At 46.8% G+C, this 18,123-nt stretch overlaps 8 protein-coding genes across 8 annotated transcripts in view; 7 read left to right on the forward strand and 1 right to left on the reverse strand.

Moving 5' to 3' along the window:
* Window positions 1-1,144: 1,144 nt before the first annotated feature.
* On the forward strand, window positions 1,145-2,377 carry LOC122621027 (probable dimethyladenosine transferase). Its single transcript, XM_043798753.1, has 3 exons — window positions 1,145-1,308; window positions 1,371-2,083; window positions 2,157-2,377. Exons 1-3 carry the CDS (start codon window positions 1,251-1,253, stop codon window positions 2,304-2,306), a joined length of 921 nt encoding a protein of 306 aa, XP_043654688.1. The 5' UTR covers window positions 1,145-1,250; the 3' UTR covers window positions 2,307-2,377.
* Window positions 2,378-2,675: 298 nt separating this feature from the next.
* On the forward strand, window positions 2,676-4,098 carry LOC122622621 (venom protease). The gene is made up of 3 exons (XM_043801206.1): window positions 2,676-2,821; window positions 2,874-3,144; window positions 3,204-4,098. Exons 1-3 carry the CDS (start codon window positions 2,725-2,727, stop codon window positions 3,802-3,804), a joined length of 969 nt encoding a protein of 322 aa, XP_043657141.1. The 5' UTR covers window positions 2,676-2,724; the 3' UTR covers window positions 3,805-4,098.
* Window positions 4,099-4,275: 177 nt separating this feature from the next.
* Window positions 4,276-5,572, forward strand: LOC122622622 (serine protease snake). Its single transcript, XM_043801207.1, has 3 exons — window positions 4,276-4,421; window positions 4,481-4,751; window positions 4,848-5,572. Exons 1-3 carry the CDS (start codon window positions 4,322-4,324, stop codon window positions 5,434-5,436), a joined length of 960 nt encoding a protein of 319 aa, XP_043657142.1. The 5' UTR covers window positions 4,276-4,321; the 3' UTR covers window positions 5,437-5,572.
* A 106-nt stretch (window positions 5,573-5,678) lies between these two features.
* LOC122622624 (venom protease-like) lies at window positions 5,679-7,037 on the forward strand. The gene is made up of 2 exons (XM_043801210.1): window positions 5,679-6,220; window positions 6,280-7,037. The coding sequence occupies exons 1-2, from the start codon at window positions 5,916-5,918 to the stop codon at window positions 6,866-6,868; spliced, it is 894 nt and encodes a 297-aa protein (XP_043657145.1). The 5' UTR covers window positions 5,679-5,915; the 3' UTR covers window positions 6,869-7,037.
* A 21-nt stretch (window positions 7,038-7,058) lies between these two features.
* Window positions 7,059-8,433, forward strand: LOC122622623 (serine protease snake). The gene is made up of 4 exons (XM_043801209.1): window positions 7,059-7,277; window positions 7,404-7,677; window positions 7,776-8,091; window positions 8,152-8,433. The coding sequence occupies exons 1-4, from the start codon at window positions 7,193-7,195 to the stop codon at window positions 8,425-8,427; spliced, it is 951 nt and encodes a 316-aa protein (XP_043657144.1). The 5' UTR covers window positions 7,059-7,192; the 3' UTR covers window positions 8,428-8,433.
* A 251-nt stretch (window positions 8,434-8,684) lies between these two features.
* On the forward strand, window positions 8,685-11,940 carry LOC122619993 (NAD-dependent protein deacetylase Sirt7). The gene is made up of 2 exons (XM_043797245.1): window positions 8,685-9,052; window positions 9,268-11,940. Exons 1-2 carry the CDS (start codon window positions 8,894-8,896, stop codon window positions 11,404-11,406), a joined length of 2,298 nt encoding a protein of 765 aa, XP_043653180.1. The 5' UTR covers window positions 8,685-8,893; the 3' UTR covers window positions 11,407-11,940.
* A 120-nt stretch (window positions 11,941-12,060) lies between these two features.
* Window positions 12,061-15,893, reverse strand: LOC122622708 (cullin-5). The gene is made up of 7 exons (XM_043801363.1): window positions 15,750-15,893; window positions 14,076-15,679; window positions 13,790-13,910; window positions 13,373-13,730; window positions 13,138-13,316; window positions 12,930-13,079; window positions 12,061-12,871 (listed from the first exon to the last, which is right to left on the reverse strand). Exons 1-7 carry the CDS (start codon window positions 15,756-15,758, stop codon window positions 12,734-12,736), a joined length of 2,559 nt encoding a protein of 852 aa, XP_043657298.1. The 5' UTR covers window positions 15,759-15,893; the 3' UTR covers window positions 12,061-12,733.
* Window positions 15,894-15,918: 25 nt separating this feature from the next.
* LOC122622706 (nuclear receptor coactivator 6) overlaps window positions 15,919-18,123 on the forward strand; it is a 45,198-nt gene continuing 42,993 nt past the window's right edge. The window contains exons 1-2 of the mRNA XM_043801361.1: window positions 15,919-16,017; window positions 16,663-17,473. Coding sequence (XP_043657296.1) covers window positions 17,443-17,473 — 31 coding nt within the window. The 5' untranslated portion in view covers window positions 15,919-16,017; window positions 16,663-17,442. The remainder of the gene's footprint in view (window positions 16,018-16,662; window positions 17,474-18,123) is intronic.

Consider the following 18,123-nt stretch of genomic DNA (forward strand, 5'->3'; position numbering starts at 1 on the left):
CCCGCGCTCCCCCCGTTGTCTCCACCTCCTTGCTGCAAAGAAAAGACCCCGAAACTTATAGTGAATATATATCATGGCTTGCCAAAGGGGCTCTTCAACTAAACTCCGAACTCAGAACTCCGAACTTTGAACTCTGAACTCTGGAACTCTGAATGTACTCACCCGATCAGCTTAGCTAACTTTTTCTGGAGCCACGCAGCTCAAGCAAACACTCAAACTTACACCCACTTACATATGTGCAACTTTTTCATGTACCTTTCGCATCTTAGATACTTAAATGGATTATTAACGGAAGCCCCGAAAATTGTTAACTGATCTAAGGCAGAACTACACACAAACTACTAAGAAAATATACTGAATTATTTATGGAACGGCGTACAAAACTAAAGCGCAACAAATTGGGAGAGAAAGGTTAGGAATCATTGCAAAGTAATAATCATAAACACAAAAGTATTCAGAAAACAACACACAAAACACACAAGGCACATGAAAAATACAAAGCAGATGGAAAAACAAACTACAACTGAGAAAAAAAAAAACACGGCATAAATAAAGTTTAAGTTATGTTTAAACAAGAGATAAATAACTGTAACGGTAAAGTCGAAAGTCAACAGTTGATATGTTGTAAAAAAGCTATTAAATAAAAAGAAAAACACAAAAAAAGAAAAGATTACCGAGGCAGGCAAGTGCGCGTAATTGAATGTTAAAGAAGCTACTAAGTAAATGGTACGAGCAGATGTGTGCAAAGATAACCAAAGAAAGCAAATTGAAAACAAGAAAAATTGATTTATAACATTAAGTGAAAACTAATTAATAAATAAAGAGGTAACACCTATGAAAAATGTAACTGATTTGTTTCAATTTGAAAATAACAGCACTGCCACCTCCGAAACGGGTATGTTCAGATGAGCGGTTAGGCTTAACAGGAAATGGTACCTCACTGTGCGGTCGATTGCAACCAACGTTTTTGCTATGCAGCACGCCTAAGAACTAAAGTTTGCTTTTATCAAACAACATTTTCAATTAATTTCTTACTTTTTACTTCAGTTGAAATTTCATCTAACATGGGGGCCTACAGCTTGCGGTTAACATTTTCTGTTAACCAGAAAGGTATCGCTTTGGTCGATGAGTTATCGGCTGTTAGCTAGCAGTGCACATGTTGCCGCTGAAGAAGAGGAAGCACACTCAAAACAAATAAATATTTTGAGCAATTTTTTAATTTTAAAGGCAAGAAACCATTGCTAGCCAAGATGCCAAAGGTCACGACGGAAAAAAAGAGCCGCATTCATAATGATGTGCAAAAACAGGGTGAGTCGGTACCAAATCCAATCAAGAAACTTACTTTAAACCCGCATATTCTGAATTTATAGGAATCGTTTTCAACAAGGACTTTGGCCAGCACATCCTGAAGAATCCCCTGGTGATAACCACCATGCTGGAGAAGGCCGCTCTGCGAGCCACCGATGTGGTGCTGGAAATCGGTCCTGGAACAGGAAACATGACCGTTCGGATGCTGGAGCGCGCCAAGAAGGTGATCGCCTGTGAGATTGACACCCGTCTGGCCGCCGAGTTGCAGAAGCGTGTGCAGGCCACTCCGCTGCAGCCGAAGCTCCAGGTGCTGATCGGTGACTTCCTGAAGGCGGAGCTGCCCTTCTTCGATCTGTGCATCGCCAACGTGCCGTATCAGATCAGTTCGCCACTGATCTTTAAGTTGCTCCTCCACCGACCACTCTTCCGGTGCGCCGTACTCATGTTCCAGCGTGAATTCGCAGAGCGGTTGGTGGCCAAGCCGGGTGACAAACTCTACTGTCGCCTGAGCATCAATACGCAACTTCTGGCCCGGGTGGACATGCTCATGAAGGTGGGCAAGAACAACTTTAGGCCGCCACCAAAGGTAGAAAGCAGTGTGGTTCGGCTGGAGCCAAAGAACCCACCGCCACCGGTAAACTTCACCGAATGGGACGGTCTCACACGGATTGCCTTCCTGCGCAAGAACAAAACGCTGGCGGCCACCTTTAAGGTGACCTCCGTTTTGGAGATGTTGGAGAAAAACTACAAACTGTATCGCTCACTCAGGAATGAGGTAAGTGTGGAAAAAAGGGGACGAATATGTATATGAGTGATTGCCGAGGAAATAACCATTTAAATTCCCCCAGCCTGTTGAAGATGACTTTAAAATGCAGGACAAAGTCATTGCCATCTTGGAGGCACTGGACATGGCAGCAAAACGTGCGAGAACCATGGACATCGACGACTTTATGCGGCTCCTGCTGGCTTTCAATTCAGCGGGCATTCACTTCAATTAGTTATATTTATCTTATAGATCGTTAAACTTTGTACAATTTAACAACATTAATATAAATGTTAAGACAACGAACTCTAGTTATCTCAGCATTTGTTAGCCAAACTGGTTTGCTTTTAGTACAGTAGTTATCAACTAACAATACCAGCCACAGTCTGACATCAGTTACTTCCTGTTTTGAAAGATGTTAACATTTTATAATATAAATTTAACTATGAATGCCTTTTTTTTGGGAAAACCAAAATAGTTGGCTGAATTAGCTAGGAATCTCCACCGTGCTCCATAATGTATAAAGATTAGAACCAGCTGATCATTGCCTAGGTCCGGAGAGCGGCGTTTTCGAAGTGCGCAATTAAAAAGTAGATGATTAACTTCGATCAGATCAGTTGCCGGCCGATCGAGTTCCGCTGCAGTTCAATAGGATGGCAATGCAATCGCTGGAATTAATATTGCTGCTGGTGTTTTCCCTCAGCAGCAGCCTTGTTCATGGCCAAAATCCGGATGCAGCTGTCCAGCTAGGTAAGTGCTATGAGGGAGAATATAATGATACTGAAATTAATATTTCCTTTAGCTTGCGACAAATTTAAGCAGATTGTCTTCGAGGAACGCGTGGCCATCAGCTTCTTTTTCGCCGATGCTCCCATCACCTACGAGACAGTTGATTCCTGCCATGGATCCAGACCCCTGATTGTGGACGGCACTCCGGCGGAACCCAAGGAATTTCCATTCGCCGCTCGCCTCGGCCATCGGAAGGCTAACAATGAAATCAAATGGTTCTGTGGCGGCACCCTGATAAGCAATCGCCTGGTGCTCACAGCGGCTCACTGCTTTTATTCCGAACAGTAAGTGTGCCTTTCTAGTTCTTAAATATCTCATAGTTGGTTACATTATATTTCTCCAGCGGTGAGGTCAATGTTGTGCGCTTGGGTGATCTGGAGTTCGATACCGACACGGATGACGCTGAACCGGAGGACTTTGGCGTGCTCGCTCTGAAGGCACATCCGGGTTTCGAGAATCCCAAGCTCTACAATGATATTGCCATAGTTCAACTGGATCGCGAGGTGAAGTTCAACAGGTACAAGCATCCTGCCTGCCTGCCCTTCGACGACGGCGAGCAGCACGAGTCCTTCATCGCCATCGGCTGGGGCCAGAAGAAATTTGCCCAAAAGGAGTCGAAGAAGCTGTTGAAGGTTCAGCTGCAGGGCTATAAGGATAGGTGTGTCAGCAGTGTGGATGTGAATGATGAGCTGCCCGATGGCTACGAGCCCAAAAGCCAGCTGTGCATCGGATCAAGGGACAACAAGGACACCTGCAACGGAGACTCGGGGGGTCCAGTGCTTGCCTATCACAAGGATCTCGCCTGCATGTACCACGTGATGGGCATCACGTCTGCCGGTATCACTTGCTCCTCACCCGACCTTCCAAGTCCCTACACGCGGGTCCACTACTTCCTCAACTGGATCAAGGGCGAGCTGGCCCAGCAGACGCGGGGAACCACTTGATTGATTCCATATGCACTTAAATTCTTACACTTAAGACCCCATCTGGGTTCTGAGAAAGCCAGAAATATACAAGTTATTAATTAATGATTGTAAATCCACCGGCTGTAAACATTTGCATTTGGGTTTGCTGGGCAAACCGGTTTGGGTGTTGGATTTGAATGAAATGTTCAGGTTTTCATTTCCACAGAACTTTTCACTGGTTTTCAAGTCGTGACAATGCATCAATTTTATTATGATTATTGTTTGTAATATCTACCCAATATTTTTAAATATATAAATGCCGGAACATATTGATTTCATGTTGTTTGCCACCAAACCGGCTTTCATTTCTATTGATTTTCTGCTTGCGTAAGCCGAGAGCAAATATTAGTGCATAATGTCTTATCAATAAAACCGAGGCTTTTCCCGCTTTTTGCCAGCTCTCCTGCGGAGATTGCACTTTAGCAGGTGCAAAAGAGAGGATTTTGTTTATAAATAAATATTTTAGTAGCTTACTAAACGTAGAGGTAGCCACACGATGAGCAGCGCGATCTTCGGCAAGGTTGTCCAGCTGGAAGCAGCATTGTTGCTTCTATTCGTCGCTTGGGCGCCGGCCCAGGATGCGGATATAGTCAGGAGTAAGTGCATCGTTGTTCGAAAGGAACACATGCCCCGAATACATGTTTGTACTTTGCAGCGTGCACTGCCTACAAGAGAAGCGTTTGGGAGGAGACTTCCGAGTTCAGCTTTCTGATCGAGGATGCCCCGATTATCTACAAGACCCTGGACAAATGCACCAGCTATGCGCCGCTTATAATCGGCGGAGGACCCGCTCTGCCCAAGGAGTTCCCGCATGCTGTGCGCCTGGGCCACCAAGATGACAATGGCGAGGTGGACTGGTTCTGCGGCGGAACCCTTATCAGCGACAGACATGTGCTCACCGCAGCGCATTGCCACTACTCACCACAGTTCGTACTTTTCTTATCACTAGATTCCTACAATAACCCTAAGACTAGTTTCCCAGCTTAAAACGTGGTATAAAGCTAACTATGGGATCTTTGCAGAGGATCAGTGAACATCGCGCGTCTCGGAGACTTGGAGTTTGACACCAGCAGCGACGATGCGGATCCGGAGGACTTCGTCGTGAAGAACTTCACCCCGCACCCCGGATACAGCTACCCGGCCATTTACAACGACATTTCCGTGGTGAGGTTAAGTCGACCCGTAACCTTCAATGAGTACAAGCATCCGGCCTGTCTGCCCTTCGACGATGGGCGATCCGTCTCCACCTTCATAGCCATCGGTTGGGGTCAGCTGGAGATCGTTCCCAGGACGGAAAACAAAAAACTACAGAAGGTGAAGCTCTACAACTACGGAACGCGCTGCAGGATCACGGCCGAAAGGAACGAGGAACTGCCCGAGGGATACAATGCCACCACCCAACTGTGCATCGGATCCAACGACCACAAGGACACCTGCAATGGGGATTCCGGCGGACCGGTGCTCATCTATCATAAGAAGCACCCCTGCATGTACCACGTGATGGGTATCACGTCCATCGGAGTGGCCTGCGACACTCCCGACATTCCGGCCATGTATACACGGGTTCACTTTTACCTGGACTGGATTAAGCAGCAGCTGGCCAGAAATTAGGAGGGATATTCAAATAGGGAAATTGAAAATCCACAATTCTGTGGGTAAATTGTTAAAAGTGACTTAACTAACTTTAGTTTTGAGTAGCAACACCCTATCAAAAGCCGTAGTAAATAAAGCTGAATTCTTCTGAATATTCCTCTTGCAATAAACATTATTACATGTTTTCTATAAAATTGCTTTGCTTTATGTACATAGTTCATGAGCAAACGTATATATTTACTTATCAACATTAACGCTTATTTTCCGGGAATGTATTAATTGTCCTGAGAAGATTGTACTAAACAAGTCGCAAAGAGAAGAAATTGATTATGAATTATGATTCTAGTTTTTCACTTAACGTCGAGGCAAACGCACGATGAAAATCTCCATCTCCGGCACAATTGTTCTTCTGGGAACAGCATGGCTCGTTTTCGTAGCCAACGTGGTGGTGGCACAAAATCCTGTTTTAGCAAGAAGTGGGTACTTAATAATTCAAAATGAAACCGTGTACCAGTTTGTCGCACTCCACAGTCTCCTGTCTAGTGGATAAAGAAAGCTTTCGGGAGGATATATCGGGGTTTAGCTTCCCGATTGAGGTTGGTCCGATCTACCAGACCTTGGACAGATGTATGAGCAACACTCCTCACATAATCGGCGGAGGACCCGCTTTGGCCAGGGAGTTCCCCCACGCCGCTCGCCTGGGACATCGAAACTATGCTGGCCAAGTGGACTGGTTCTGTGGCGGAACACTTATCAGCGACCGGCATGTGCTCACCGCTGCCCATTGCCACTACTCTCCACAGTACGTACTCTTACCTGGTAATATTTTCAGTTGTCAAAACAAATGTGGCACCTTTTCAGAGGTTCAGTGAACATCGTGCGCCTCGGAGACTTGGAGTTTGACACCGACATCGACGACGCGGATCCGCAGGACTTCATCGTGAGGGACTTCACAATTCACCCCGGATACTACTATCCGGAAATGTACAATGACATATCCGTGGTAACGTTGAGTCGACCCGTAATCTTCAACGAGTACAAGCAGCCGGCTTGTCTGCCCTTCGACGATGGGCGTGCGGTCTCCTCCTTCATAGCCATCGGTTGGGGTCAGGTGGAGAGCGTTCCGAGAACTGAGAACAAGAGACTGCAGAAGGTAAGGCTGTATAACTACGGATCTCGCTGCAGAATTACTTCAGATAGAATTGATGAACTGCCCGTGGGCTACAATGCCACCAGCCAACTGTGCATCGGATCCAAGGAGCACAAGGACACCTGCAATGGGGACTCCGGTGGCCCGGTCCTCATATGTCACGATGACCACCCCTGCATGTACCATGTGATGGGTATCACATCCGTCGGAGTGGCCTGCGACACACCAGATATTCCGGGCATGTACACAAGGGTGCACTTTTACCTGGACTGGATTAAGCAGCAGCTGTCCAAGAAATAGTAAAGCTGAGATTTAAATTAGAAATGTAGACAAGTCACTTAAGATCACCTTATTATCAAAAATATAATTTGCATTATAGATATCCCAAATTAGTATTGAAATCATCTTCACCCAGTAAGGTCATCTTATTTGCTTACTCACGTTTAAGAAGTATAAACAAAACCGTTTTGTTGTGGAATAATTGTGGGAAGAGCGGGGATTTTATTAGCTTTTAACCGCTTTAGACTCGACCCCAAAAGGGGATTCCGCAGCTAATCGATCGGTCACTAATTGGGAGCCAAACCCGTTCGGATCGCACAGTCGATCACCGATCGCCAACTGAAGATGAAGATGTGGAGGCTGCTCTCCCAGCTGATCGTTCCGCTGGCATGTGTTTTTGGCCAGCAGCTGGATATGGATATTGCCGGATGTAAGTGGACAAGGAAGTAGCCATCAACTTGCAAGTGGTCCTTAGGAACTTGTGTACGCTCAAGATGGTATCAGTCTGATTAATACTGGATTATCATAATGAAATTTCCAATTTGTCCAACTTCAGCTTGCACGAGATACAAAAAGAGCGTTTTTGAGGAGAGAATCAAGTTTGGATTCCTGTTCCCCGGTGCTCCGATTGAGAGCCGGATCCTAGACAACTGCAGGAGTTACACGCCGCTCATCGTCGGTGGTCACCCGGCCCAGCCCAGGGAATTTCCGCACATGGCCCGCTTGGGGCGTCGCCAAGATCCGAGCAGTCGTTCCGACTGGTTTTGTGGTGGCGTTCTGATCAGCGAACGGTTCGTCTTAACCGCAGCACACTGCTTGGAATCGGAAAAGTAAGTAGGGGCTTTTTGCTGGCCCTAGCTTCGATTATCATAAAATAACCATTAGTTTATTCAAAAAACACTCACTTTAATTTCAAATATTCGATCAGGGGAGAGGTGAATGTCGTGCGATTGGGCGAACTTGATTTTGATTCGTTCGATGAGGATGCGGCGCCCAGAGACTATATGGTTGCTGGGTATAAAACGCATCCGGGCTACGAAGATCCGGAGTTCTATCATGATATAGGGCTTATCAAACTAACGGAAGCCGTGGTCTTTGACCTGTATAAGCATCCGGCCTGTCTGCCGTTCCAGGACGAAAGCTCATCCGACTCCTTCATAGCCGTTGGCTGGGGAAGCACTGGCCTGGCCCTAAAGCCATCCGCCCAGCTGCTGAAGGTGAAGTTGCAGCGCTACGGATATGGGGTATGTGAGATGGCTTTGGCTATTGAAAATATTGAACTAAAATTAATCACTTATACATAGGTGTGCAAGAAACTGCTTACCCGACAGTTGGAGGAGTTCCCGCGAGGATTCGATGCAAATAACCAACTCTGTGTGGGTTCCCAGATGGCCCAGGACACCTGTGACGGCGACTCGGGAGGACCTTTGCTCATGTACCATCGGGAATATCCCTGCATGTACGTGGTTGTGGGAATCACGTCGGCCGGATTGTCCTGTGGATCACCAGGAATACCCGGAATCTACACACGCGTCCATCCTTATTTAGGCTGGATAACCCGAACGTTGGCCACATTTTAAATTGTAGTTTATTAGGATCTGTAGAATGATAATATATGAATTCTTTCCTAATCTGTAAAAAGATGCATTTGGGTATGAAAAACCATGAAAAACGTTTACTTAATTACACGACAACTGTAGTTATGTGATAAGCTTTTCCAAAACATTTTAAAAGTCCCTTTAACAGTCCGATTAATTTAGAATCTCTGCTCAGTGGAAGCGATTCATTCCTTTGTCATCGATAGACCGAACCTATCGATGCGGTAATCGATAGTTGTTTACCTTTTTTTCCTAAAAAAAAGAAACATTTACAAAACAAAAGTCGTAGCTGGATTTGGATTGCAAATTACCAATGGCCAGAAGTCTAAATCCGCATCCGCATAAGATGTAAGCGGACATCCTGCGCAGGATTCCACATCACACTTTCCCTTTCCTGGCTGCGGCGCACTTTAATTTGTCCCCGCATAATTGCCAATTGTGCCGGATCATGGAGAAGGATCTTGACGAGGAAAAACAGCAGGAGCAGCACATGGAGATGGAACCCAAGCAGGAGATGGACGTGGCGCAGTCTTATATAACGCGGGCCAAGATGAATCCTGCCAAGAAGGATAACGAGAAGCGGCGACGCAAGGATGCCATGCGAAGGGTAATTAGTGCGCCTGTGTGTGTGCTTTCATACGCTTGCAGAGCAGGTTTCAATTTAGATTGTTTTAAAACTACAAAAATCCATTCCAAATACCAATCTTTGTTTATCTTTGAGTGTGTAAAAGGTAGCCCCTTTAATTTTTTTATTATATGATAATCTGTAATTTAAGCCATTTACGCCTATCAAGCCTATGCTAATCTATGAAAATATTTCAGGTCTCGATGATATTGCGAAAATGCGACTCTCTGCGCTCGACGGAAGATCGGCAGTTTTTGGAGAAACACCCGGACATGGTGAAGGCGACCAAGAAGCGCAAGGAGAGGGTGGAGATATACAAGGAGCGAGTGGTGGAACGTGAGGATGCGCCGCACGTGATCGAGGCGAAGGTGGAGCAGTTGGCCAACATAATTTCGCAGGCCAAGCATCTAGTTTGCTACACGGGAGCCGGTATAAGCACGGCAGCCCTGATTCCGGACTATCGCGGTAGTCAGGGAATATGGACACTGCTCCAAAAGGGTCAGGACATCGGCGAGCATGATCTATCCAGCGCGAATCCCACCTACACACACATGGCACTCTATGAACTGCATCGCCGCAGATTGCTGCACCACGTGGTGTCCCAGAATTGTGATGGCCTGCACTTGCGATCTGGATTGCCAAGGCATTCGCTGTCCGAAATCCATGGAAACATGTACGTGGAGGTGTGCAAGAACTGCCGACCGAACAGCGTTTACTGGCGCCAATTTGACACCACGGAGATGACCGCCCGCTACTGCCATAAGACCCACCGCTTATGCCATCGCTGCTCAGAACCTTTGTACGACACCATTGTGCACTTCGGTGAGCGGGGGAACGTCAAGTGGCCATTGAATTGGACGGGAGCCACTGCAAATGCGCAGCGAGCGGATGTGATTCTCTGCTTGGGCTCCAGTCTTAAGGTTCTCAAGAAGTACACTTGGCTGTGGCAGATGGACCGGCCTACCCGTCAACGGGCCAAAATCTGTGTGGTCAACTTGCAGTGGACGCCTAAGGATGGGATTGCTAGCATTAAGATTAATGGGAAATGCGATCAAGTGATGTCCCAATTGATGCATCTTCTCCACATTCCAGTTCCCGTTTACACGAAAGAAAAGGATCCCATTTTCGCACATGCTTCGCTTCTGATGCCCGAGGAACTGCACACGCTCACACAACCTTTGCTTAAGAATGCCGATGAGGAGGAGGCCTTTACCACCACCACTGAGGAAACGCAAGACTCCACTATCTCCAGCGAGAGCTGTAGTTATAACTACAGCGATCTTCCCATCGGCAAGGGTCCCCGCATTCGCACACCCATCAAAAATGGTCGAAGGGTTAAGACTAACCTGGAGCTCCGACAGAAATTCAAGCTACTCAATGGCCAGGATGAGGAAATTAAGGTCGAGCAGGTGAAAACAAATGGAGAGGTTAAAACAGAGACCGACTCAATCAAGCAGGAGTCGCCCATTAAAATAGAGACTGAAGTGAAGCTGGAGAAAACCGAGTGTCAGGACACTATTTTTCAGCAGGAGTTGCAACTTTTGGAGCTGCTGCCCAAGCTGGAACCACTTTCGCTCAAAGAAGAGACGGAGGAAACGCCGAGTAATGGTTTTCCAGAGCTGCCTAAACTAGTCGCCATTCAGAAAACTCATGCGGAAAGTTTGCCCGCGGTCCCAATTGAAACAAGACTAGAACCACTTCAGCTGCCACCGTTGGTGCCCATAGGAGCTCCACTGTCCACACCGTTTGTTGAGCCCAAGCTGATCCTGCCACCTGCCTCCATACAGATAAAGAGCGAGGGCGATGGTGAATCTGCCACAGAGCATGATAACGAAGAGGAGGAGGAAAGCGAGCTGGCCCAGGTGGATTTGTTGAGGCAGAACAACGATGAGGAGCTGCTCCGCCAATTACCCACCTGGTACGATGCCAAGTACGCGTACTCTGGTCTGCATAGCATTCTGATCCCACCACCAGCGGATCTCAATATTTGGAACTCGCAGGTGGTACCGAACTTTGCGATGAACAGATCCGCTGCCAGTTGTTTCTTCTGTTTCGATCGGTACGCGGAGCTGGAGTGCCAGTTCTATCGGCGGTGGAACCTCAGTCAGCGCAAACACAAGAAACGGGCCAGGAGCGGTCGATTCGTGGTCTGTGAGTGCTGTCCAACTTCCGACGATGACGATGATTACGATGAGAATATATCCTTGGCGCACATAGCAGCAGCCGAAACGGCGAAGCGAAAACAGCAGCTGAGCACGAGTTTTCCACGCAAACTGGCGCGAACCCAAGCAGGATGGTATGGCAAGGGCTATAAGAAAGGTCGGAAACGACGGTAGATTCCCATTCATGTGCGGCCGTGATTCCTCCCTAAGATAAAAAGGTGGAACGATTAACCTTAAGTCAATGGCTTTTTGGAAACGTTTGATCTTATATTTGATATGAAAGAGCTAGCTGTTTCTTTTTTATGAAAAAGATCCACCTGCCCTCACCGAGACATATGCTCGCTTCAATAGTATTTTAGCTATAGGATCATAAGTCATAGATGATAGTGCCAGCTAGAATAGCATAGGGTTCCTTTTTATTTATACGTGTTTTTTAAAATGCCCTACTTGTCTGTCCTTGAATATATTTATAGGTTTGAGTCCATTTTCGATATTTACTTAAATTTTAATGGGTTAATTGTATGTCACAATTGTGTAACACTTGTCTCGGTATTTTGGTGGACTTTTTGCAGAAATTTAAGTTAGGTTTTGTCCCACATTTGTCCTTGTTTTATATTATTTATATAGGTTTTACTTAAGAACACTAACCTAACATCCGCCCCTACAAATGTAAGTTAAATAAAGAAACTAAGCATTATGGTATAATGACATGCTGTTGATTTTATTTGAAATCTTTTTCTAGGTTGCACTTCAGTTACTATAACCAAAAAAGAATAAAACTGCAATAGATTCGCTTTCATTATGTGTAGAACCAAGTTTATTCATTAACTTAAACATAAAGTATTGCTATTTTAGTTATAGTTTAGCGATCCCGTGTGAGTGAGTGTTTGTGTGTGATTAGGCATTCCATGCTGGGAGCGACCGGAGACGAAGAATTGGCTTCTCCATCAATCTTCAGTAGGCGTGTAAGTCTCACGTGGAACATTGCAAAGTACCCAAGAATCAACAGAAGACCAGGCAACGGAAACAAACAAGGGAGAACTACACACATAGAAAACAGCAGGTTGATTAGATTAACGCTATCGATCGATATTACTCGGGGGCAGGGCGTGGGCGTGGGCGTGGAATTTCCAGGGTGCAAGTAGCGCACAAAACATAATACCTAGAGCTACGCAGAGCAGCCAGTGGGCCAATATAAAAATACAAAGTTTCACAAATACAGATACATATATGAATACAGGACGTGGACACGAGAAACGGCTGCCGATTGGAGTGTGGGTCTTTTAAATGCTCTGAGGACGCAATGTCAGTAGCGGATCACGTTTCCATATAATACAATTATCCAATTCCGTAGACAGAAAAAGGGCGCGTGCTTTGAGCACGTCGGCGTTGAGATTAAAATCGCAGCAGCGATAGTTTTTGAGTAGCATGTGAGGGAATGGAAATGGGAATGACTGCATAGACGGGACTTGAGACTAGAGCCGGGATCAGGAGCAGCTGCTTAGGCTACATAAATGAACATGTTGATATCATCGTCGTCCCGTCTCATATACTTGTTCTCGATCAGCCACTCCAGCTGCTCCTTGATCATCTTCTTGGACGGCAGGAACATGTTCTTCAATATATCGATGAGTTCACCCTGTGGAAAGATTTTTTTAAGTCCCTTGAGCGGTATAAATAGCTATTGAACAACCAACCTGCAGCGCTGCGTTGTTCATCCGCTTGCGCACTTTCATGATTTTGATAATGGCCTCTTGTGTGCGCAGAATGCGCAGTTGCACAATGGACTGATTGTCCTCCTGCTGCGAGCGCTCCGTGCTCAATTGCAGACGCCCGATGAGATTAAGCTGCGGGAGATAAATCTGGTTATGGACTATCTATAAGAGAGGTAATATTCGAACTCACCTTTCCACGGCGCTGGGACTTGCCATTCTTGACAATGGCAAACTCCTGATTAATATAGAACATTGTGTTCTCGGCAAAGTCCTTGGGCGAACTGATGGCCGCCGGTTCCATGAGCAGGATCTGTTTCTTTATCTTGGGGAACGCTACCAGCGACCACAACGTTCGCCTCAGTTCGGGATCTTAAAAGTACACACAAAATTGGCATCAAAACGTAAAGTAAATATGCAATCCTAACCTGGTAGTTCTGTGGCCAGGCGGAGATTCTCGTAGGAAATTTTGTCGTGCTGACGCTGATTCCAGGCAAACAAGACGGCCATCTGGAAAGTGGTCACATCCAGATCGTAGCGCCCGAAGTTATTCACAAAGGTGATAGTGCCATTGCTCATGTGATGGTACCACTGCAGCTTACGGCCGGAATGCTTCTTCTTGTAGAACTCCTCCACATCTGGGATATAGTCCTCGAGCTCGATGGGCAGTGAGACCGAGACACGCTCCGAGCAGCGGGCCCAAGCACCCGCGTTGAGTATTTTAATGTTGATAGCATCGTGCCGACTTATCGAGGTGCGGAATTGAGTATTTAAATCTTCGCTGACCTGTATATGTAAGGGAATAATGAATAAACATGTTACAAACATTTGCTGGTAGAACCCACCTTTATGTCCTGGAACATGCGCGCCAGCCGATTCACGTAGTCCGCTGGCATGCCCACCTCCCGCAGCCACTCGACAATGTCCTCCTCCTTCTCGCTGTCCGCACTGGTGCCCAGAATCAAGCTGTAATTGGAGGAAACATGAAAATTATATCAATGAACGGGGAATTTTCAGAATGTTGTCTGAGTTGAGTAACCTTCCAATCAAATAAATCATATTTACTTTCTATGTGCGTTTTTTTTTAAAGAATGTAATCGCTTCAATTATTGCATTAAGAAGGTAACTTACCGCCTTGTCAAATGAACTTTGTGATAGCGCATGAAGACGTCCTTGTTGTTGACGTACTTCAGGACCAACAGGACATCGCGCAGACGGGCGTCAATCTGTTCGCTGGTGAGTCGCTTGCTGAGCGGCGTTCGCCGCAGCAGCATGTCGCAGTAGTTGGCCAGTAGTTCCGGGCACTTGCTCTCCGGCGCCGTGTATTTCACACCACGATTGGCGATACTCGTGGGCAGCTCCATCTTGAACACGCTGGTGTCGTTGACTACCGTTTTAAAAGCAATGTCGCGGGCAGTGAGGAAGCGGGGATCGTCGTTGAAGGCGTTGCGCACTAGGTCGCTGAACTTGTTAAACAGCTCGAGTAGCCGCTCAACGTACTTCTCCGAGTCCTGGGTGATCACCTCCGAAGCGGAAAGCATATCGGCCAGACCAGCAGACATGATGTGCCGCTGCAGGTCACCCATCATGGCCTCCACGCCCACGCCATGCATAACCCGATCCATCAGGCGGAACATAAGATTCAATCGCTCCGTTTCATAGTCCCTGATCAAAGCCGGACACTCGGCAATGATGGAGTTCAGGTGATCCACTATAAGCACCTTTACCAGCGTGTAAGTGAGTATACTAAAGCTGCTGGGCTCCAGATACCGCTTGGCCCTAACCTCCTCTTCACGCAACTTGGAGTCGGCGTATTTCATGTAGGCCAGCACTCCGTTCTCTTGCTGTTGCTCTGCGGATTTCAGGCGATAGAACTCGGCCGTGGCCTTAAGGTACGCCATCTCAAAGTTCTCCCTGTAGATCTCTAGTTTGTCCTCTGCATTCGAGGAGAGATTCACATAGCTCTCGCGCACGCCTACCACTAGCTGGGCATCGTAGGCATCGCCGTTCCGCTCGGCGTGCACAATCTTCATGGCCGACTCCTGCAGGCGATGCTTGATGTCGTGGAAGATGTGCTTGTTCCAGGAGTCCAGCATGAGTTTTCGTACAGGACTGTCCTCCGTGGGGTTTTTCTTGGAGGTAGAGGTGCTGCTGCTGGTGCTCCCACTGCCGGAAGCTGCTGCGGCTGCAGCTGCTGTGCTTGTGGAGGCGGATGTGGAGGCTGCAGCAGCGGCGGCTGAAGTGGAGGCTCCAGCTGCGGCTGAGGTGGAACCTCCTGACTTCCCAGCCTGGCCGCTGCAGGAAGAGGATGCTGCCGCCGCAGCGGCACTCGTACTCGCTCCCGAGGCGGAAACAGATGCGGAGGAGCTGCTGCCACTGGACGAGGGCTTCACCTGGGGCGACTGCTCCAGCTGGCGGAAGGGTAGCGGCAGGTAGTTGGACTGTGTAAAGAACTTGCGCCACTCCACGATGTAGGTGGCCAGAAGGGCCTGCTCGCCCCGTTGCGCTTGAACCTGGCTTTGGGCCTGGACGATGAACTCAACGATGTCCTGCTGCAGGCAGTCGTAGATCTTGGCCGCGCCCTTCTCGTCCCACAGGCACACGAAGTGGACGCCGAAAAATAGGTCCTGCCATTCGCGCTGCGACACCGTATCCTGGCGCAGCAGCTTTAAAACTATTCGCCTTTTGTCCGGCCAAACCTCCTCGAAGATGTCCCTGTCCCGTTTCCCGATTGCCTGCCGTACAGGAAGATATAGGTGCATACTGAAGTCTATATGCGTTTTCATCGCCGACCAGGTCACTTACCCGTAGCATTTTGATCGTAGCAATCTCTTTGTTTTTGTTGCTGCGTCCGCTTCACTTCATTTATATTTATTTTTTTGTAATTAGGCGATACGATACGATAGTTGGCTATCGACCAGTGTTGGTAAAATATCGCCTTAAGGGCTTATCGCCCAATCGACCAATCGATTTCGGGCAGTCGATAAAACAACAGTTCGGAGTGCAGCAAAAGTGCGGGAAATCTGCGGATATGTTATTAATCGGACATTAAGGGATACATCGCCCAGCCGCGGTAAAAATAATCAAGGAGAAATGGCAAATAATATGCGGTTGTCTTGTCAAGGGTTTTGTGAAGTTCGCTAGTTTGCCCAGTTCGTTTTGCTTTTTTTCTTCTCTACCTCTTCGTGCGCGAAAGAGATAAAAGCAGTACTAGCAGACATCTCGTTCTAGCACACGTCCCCGACCTAATGTCTGGTCTGCATTGTTTTCAGGGTTGTCATATGTGCGCGTATATTCAGTTCCGTATTTCAAAATATCGTTTGCTATTTCATGTTCTGTTATATATATGAGGTTTTTGGAACGAAAAGTTGTGTGGTTATCTTTATATTCTTACTTGTTAAACTAGTAAAATAAATCAACCTAATTTCGTTACGTTATTGCCGTCCCGCTGTTTATTTACAACCAGAAATAGTTCCGCGCAGACAGGTGTCAACCCTAGTTTTCATAGTTTATCGTAAACAACGCGCTTAAATTTTTCTAAATCGCAAAAAGTTTTCCGGACTGTTCCGAAAGAGACTCTTGTATTAATTAACAATGAATTCTTGAAGAAAACCATAATTTCGGAGTGAAAACAATCGATGGCTGCAAGGCAAACATCGATGCTGGCAGTTTTCTGGATACATCGATAGTATCGACTAACCATCGGCTTCTCTTCCAGCTCTAGCATTCACCATTTCCCTTTGTTTGCGGCGGCGGCGCTCGTTGTACGGCCGTGCGAATCGAAAGAAAATCGCATAAAATCACGGAAAGTGCACCAGCCCCGTGCGGCAATGTAAATAAACAAGGCTCTGATGAGCAGTTGCCGATCAAGTGCTTCGATTAGCAAGCAAAATGTGCGTAGAAGGCGAGAATCAGTGACGAAAACAACAACTACGTGCTGCTGCGTTCATTGACGTGACGCGCGAGCGTAAGTGTGTGCGTGCGTGTGTGTTTGTGTGTGCTGGCTGCTGGCGAGTGAGTGTGTGTGTGCTCCCCATATGTGTGTTGTCGAAAAAGCATTTTTCAAACAACAAGCCAGCAACAAACAAATCACAACAGCACGTCACAAATTGCAATAGAAGCAGAAGCAGCAACACCTCAAATTAAAAAAAGGCCCCCCAACAACAACATCTGTCGTGTTCTCAGAGAGTGAGAAAAAGAAAGAGCGTGCAAGAGTGAGAGAGGGGGCAAAAAGAAAGTCAACAGTCGCGTGTGAAATAAAATTCGAAAGATGCCCGCGTGTGTGTGTGTTGAGTGTATAGAATTGAGTAAGAAGCAGCGCGGCAAAAGGAAATAAGCAAAAGCAATAGCCAAAAGGAACCACAACCAGCAGCAGCAGCAACAAATTAACCAATGAATCTATCAAAATTGGCATAATTTGCATTCGCCGACGTTATTGTCTCTAAAACCCCCTGAAAAAAACACCACACAACAGAAGAGCAGCACAAATCTTTTGCCAATGAGTCGCAGACAGTCATTGGATCGACCAGGTGAGAAAATGCCAATCACAAACACATTAGGAAAAAACTACGAATAGAAAAAACCAAACTCGTAATCACGCTTTCTGAGAGCGAGAGCATGCAGCATCCGATTCTGATTTTAAAAATGCACTTGCGCACGTTCTCTTTGCCGCTCTTCTCGCTGCTTCGCTCTCGCTGCTCTTTCGGGCTAAAAATAAACGCTGGCTGCGCAGCTGCTCCCAAACACTTGAACTTTGTAAACACCTCCGACACTCCAACAATTTGGCCATTGTACAGTGACAAAAACCAGCGCAATTATGAGTTTTCATCAAAAAAACCAAATCACTGAAAACTATAAATGATTGCAAGGGACGATTGTCCACTCTCCACTCGCTCGCCATTCTATTTTTAACCCGAGTTTCATCACTCTCGAGCGGGGAAAAGAGAAAGTATCTGTCACTGTCTTAAGCAGATGTAAATGTGCTTCATATAGCCATAGCCTTTATGCACTGTGTGTGTGCGAGTGTGTGTGTGTGTCTGGGAAGAAAGCAGCAGATCACAAAATCACCAACTTTGGTTTGTTTGTTTGTGCTTTGTTTTCGCCAGGGCAATTAGTATTATGGCCGAATAATTCCATGGTAAAAGCCAGACGCTTGAAATTCGGTCTGTTTTGTTTGAAG

Source organism: Drosophila teissieri, chromosome 3R (assembly GCF_016746235.2).
Source record: "Drosophila teissieri strain GT53w chromosome 3R, Prin_Dtei_1.1, whole genome shotgun sequence".
Taxonomy (NCBI): Eukaryota; Metazoa; Arthropoda; class Insecta; order Diptera; family Drosophilidae; genus Drosophila; species Drosophila teissieri.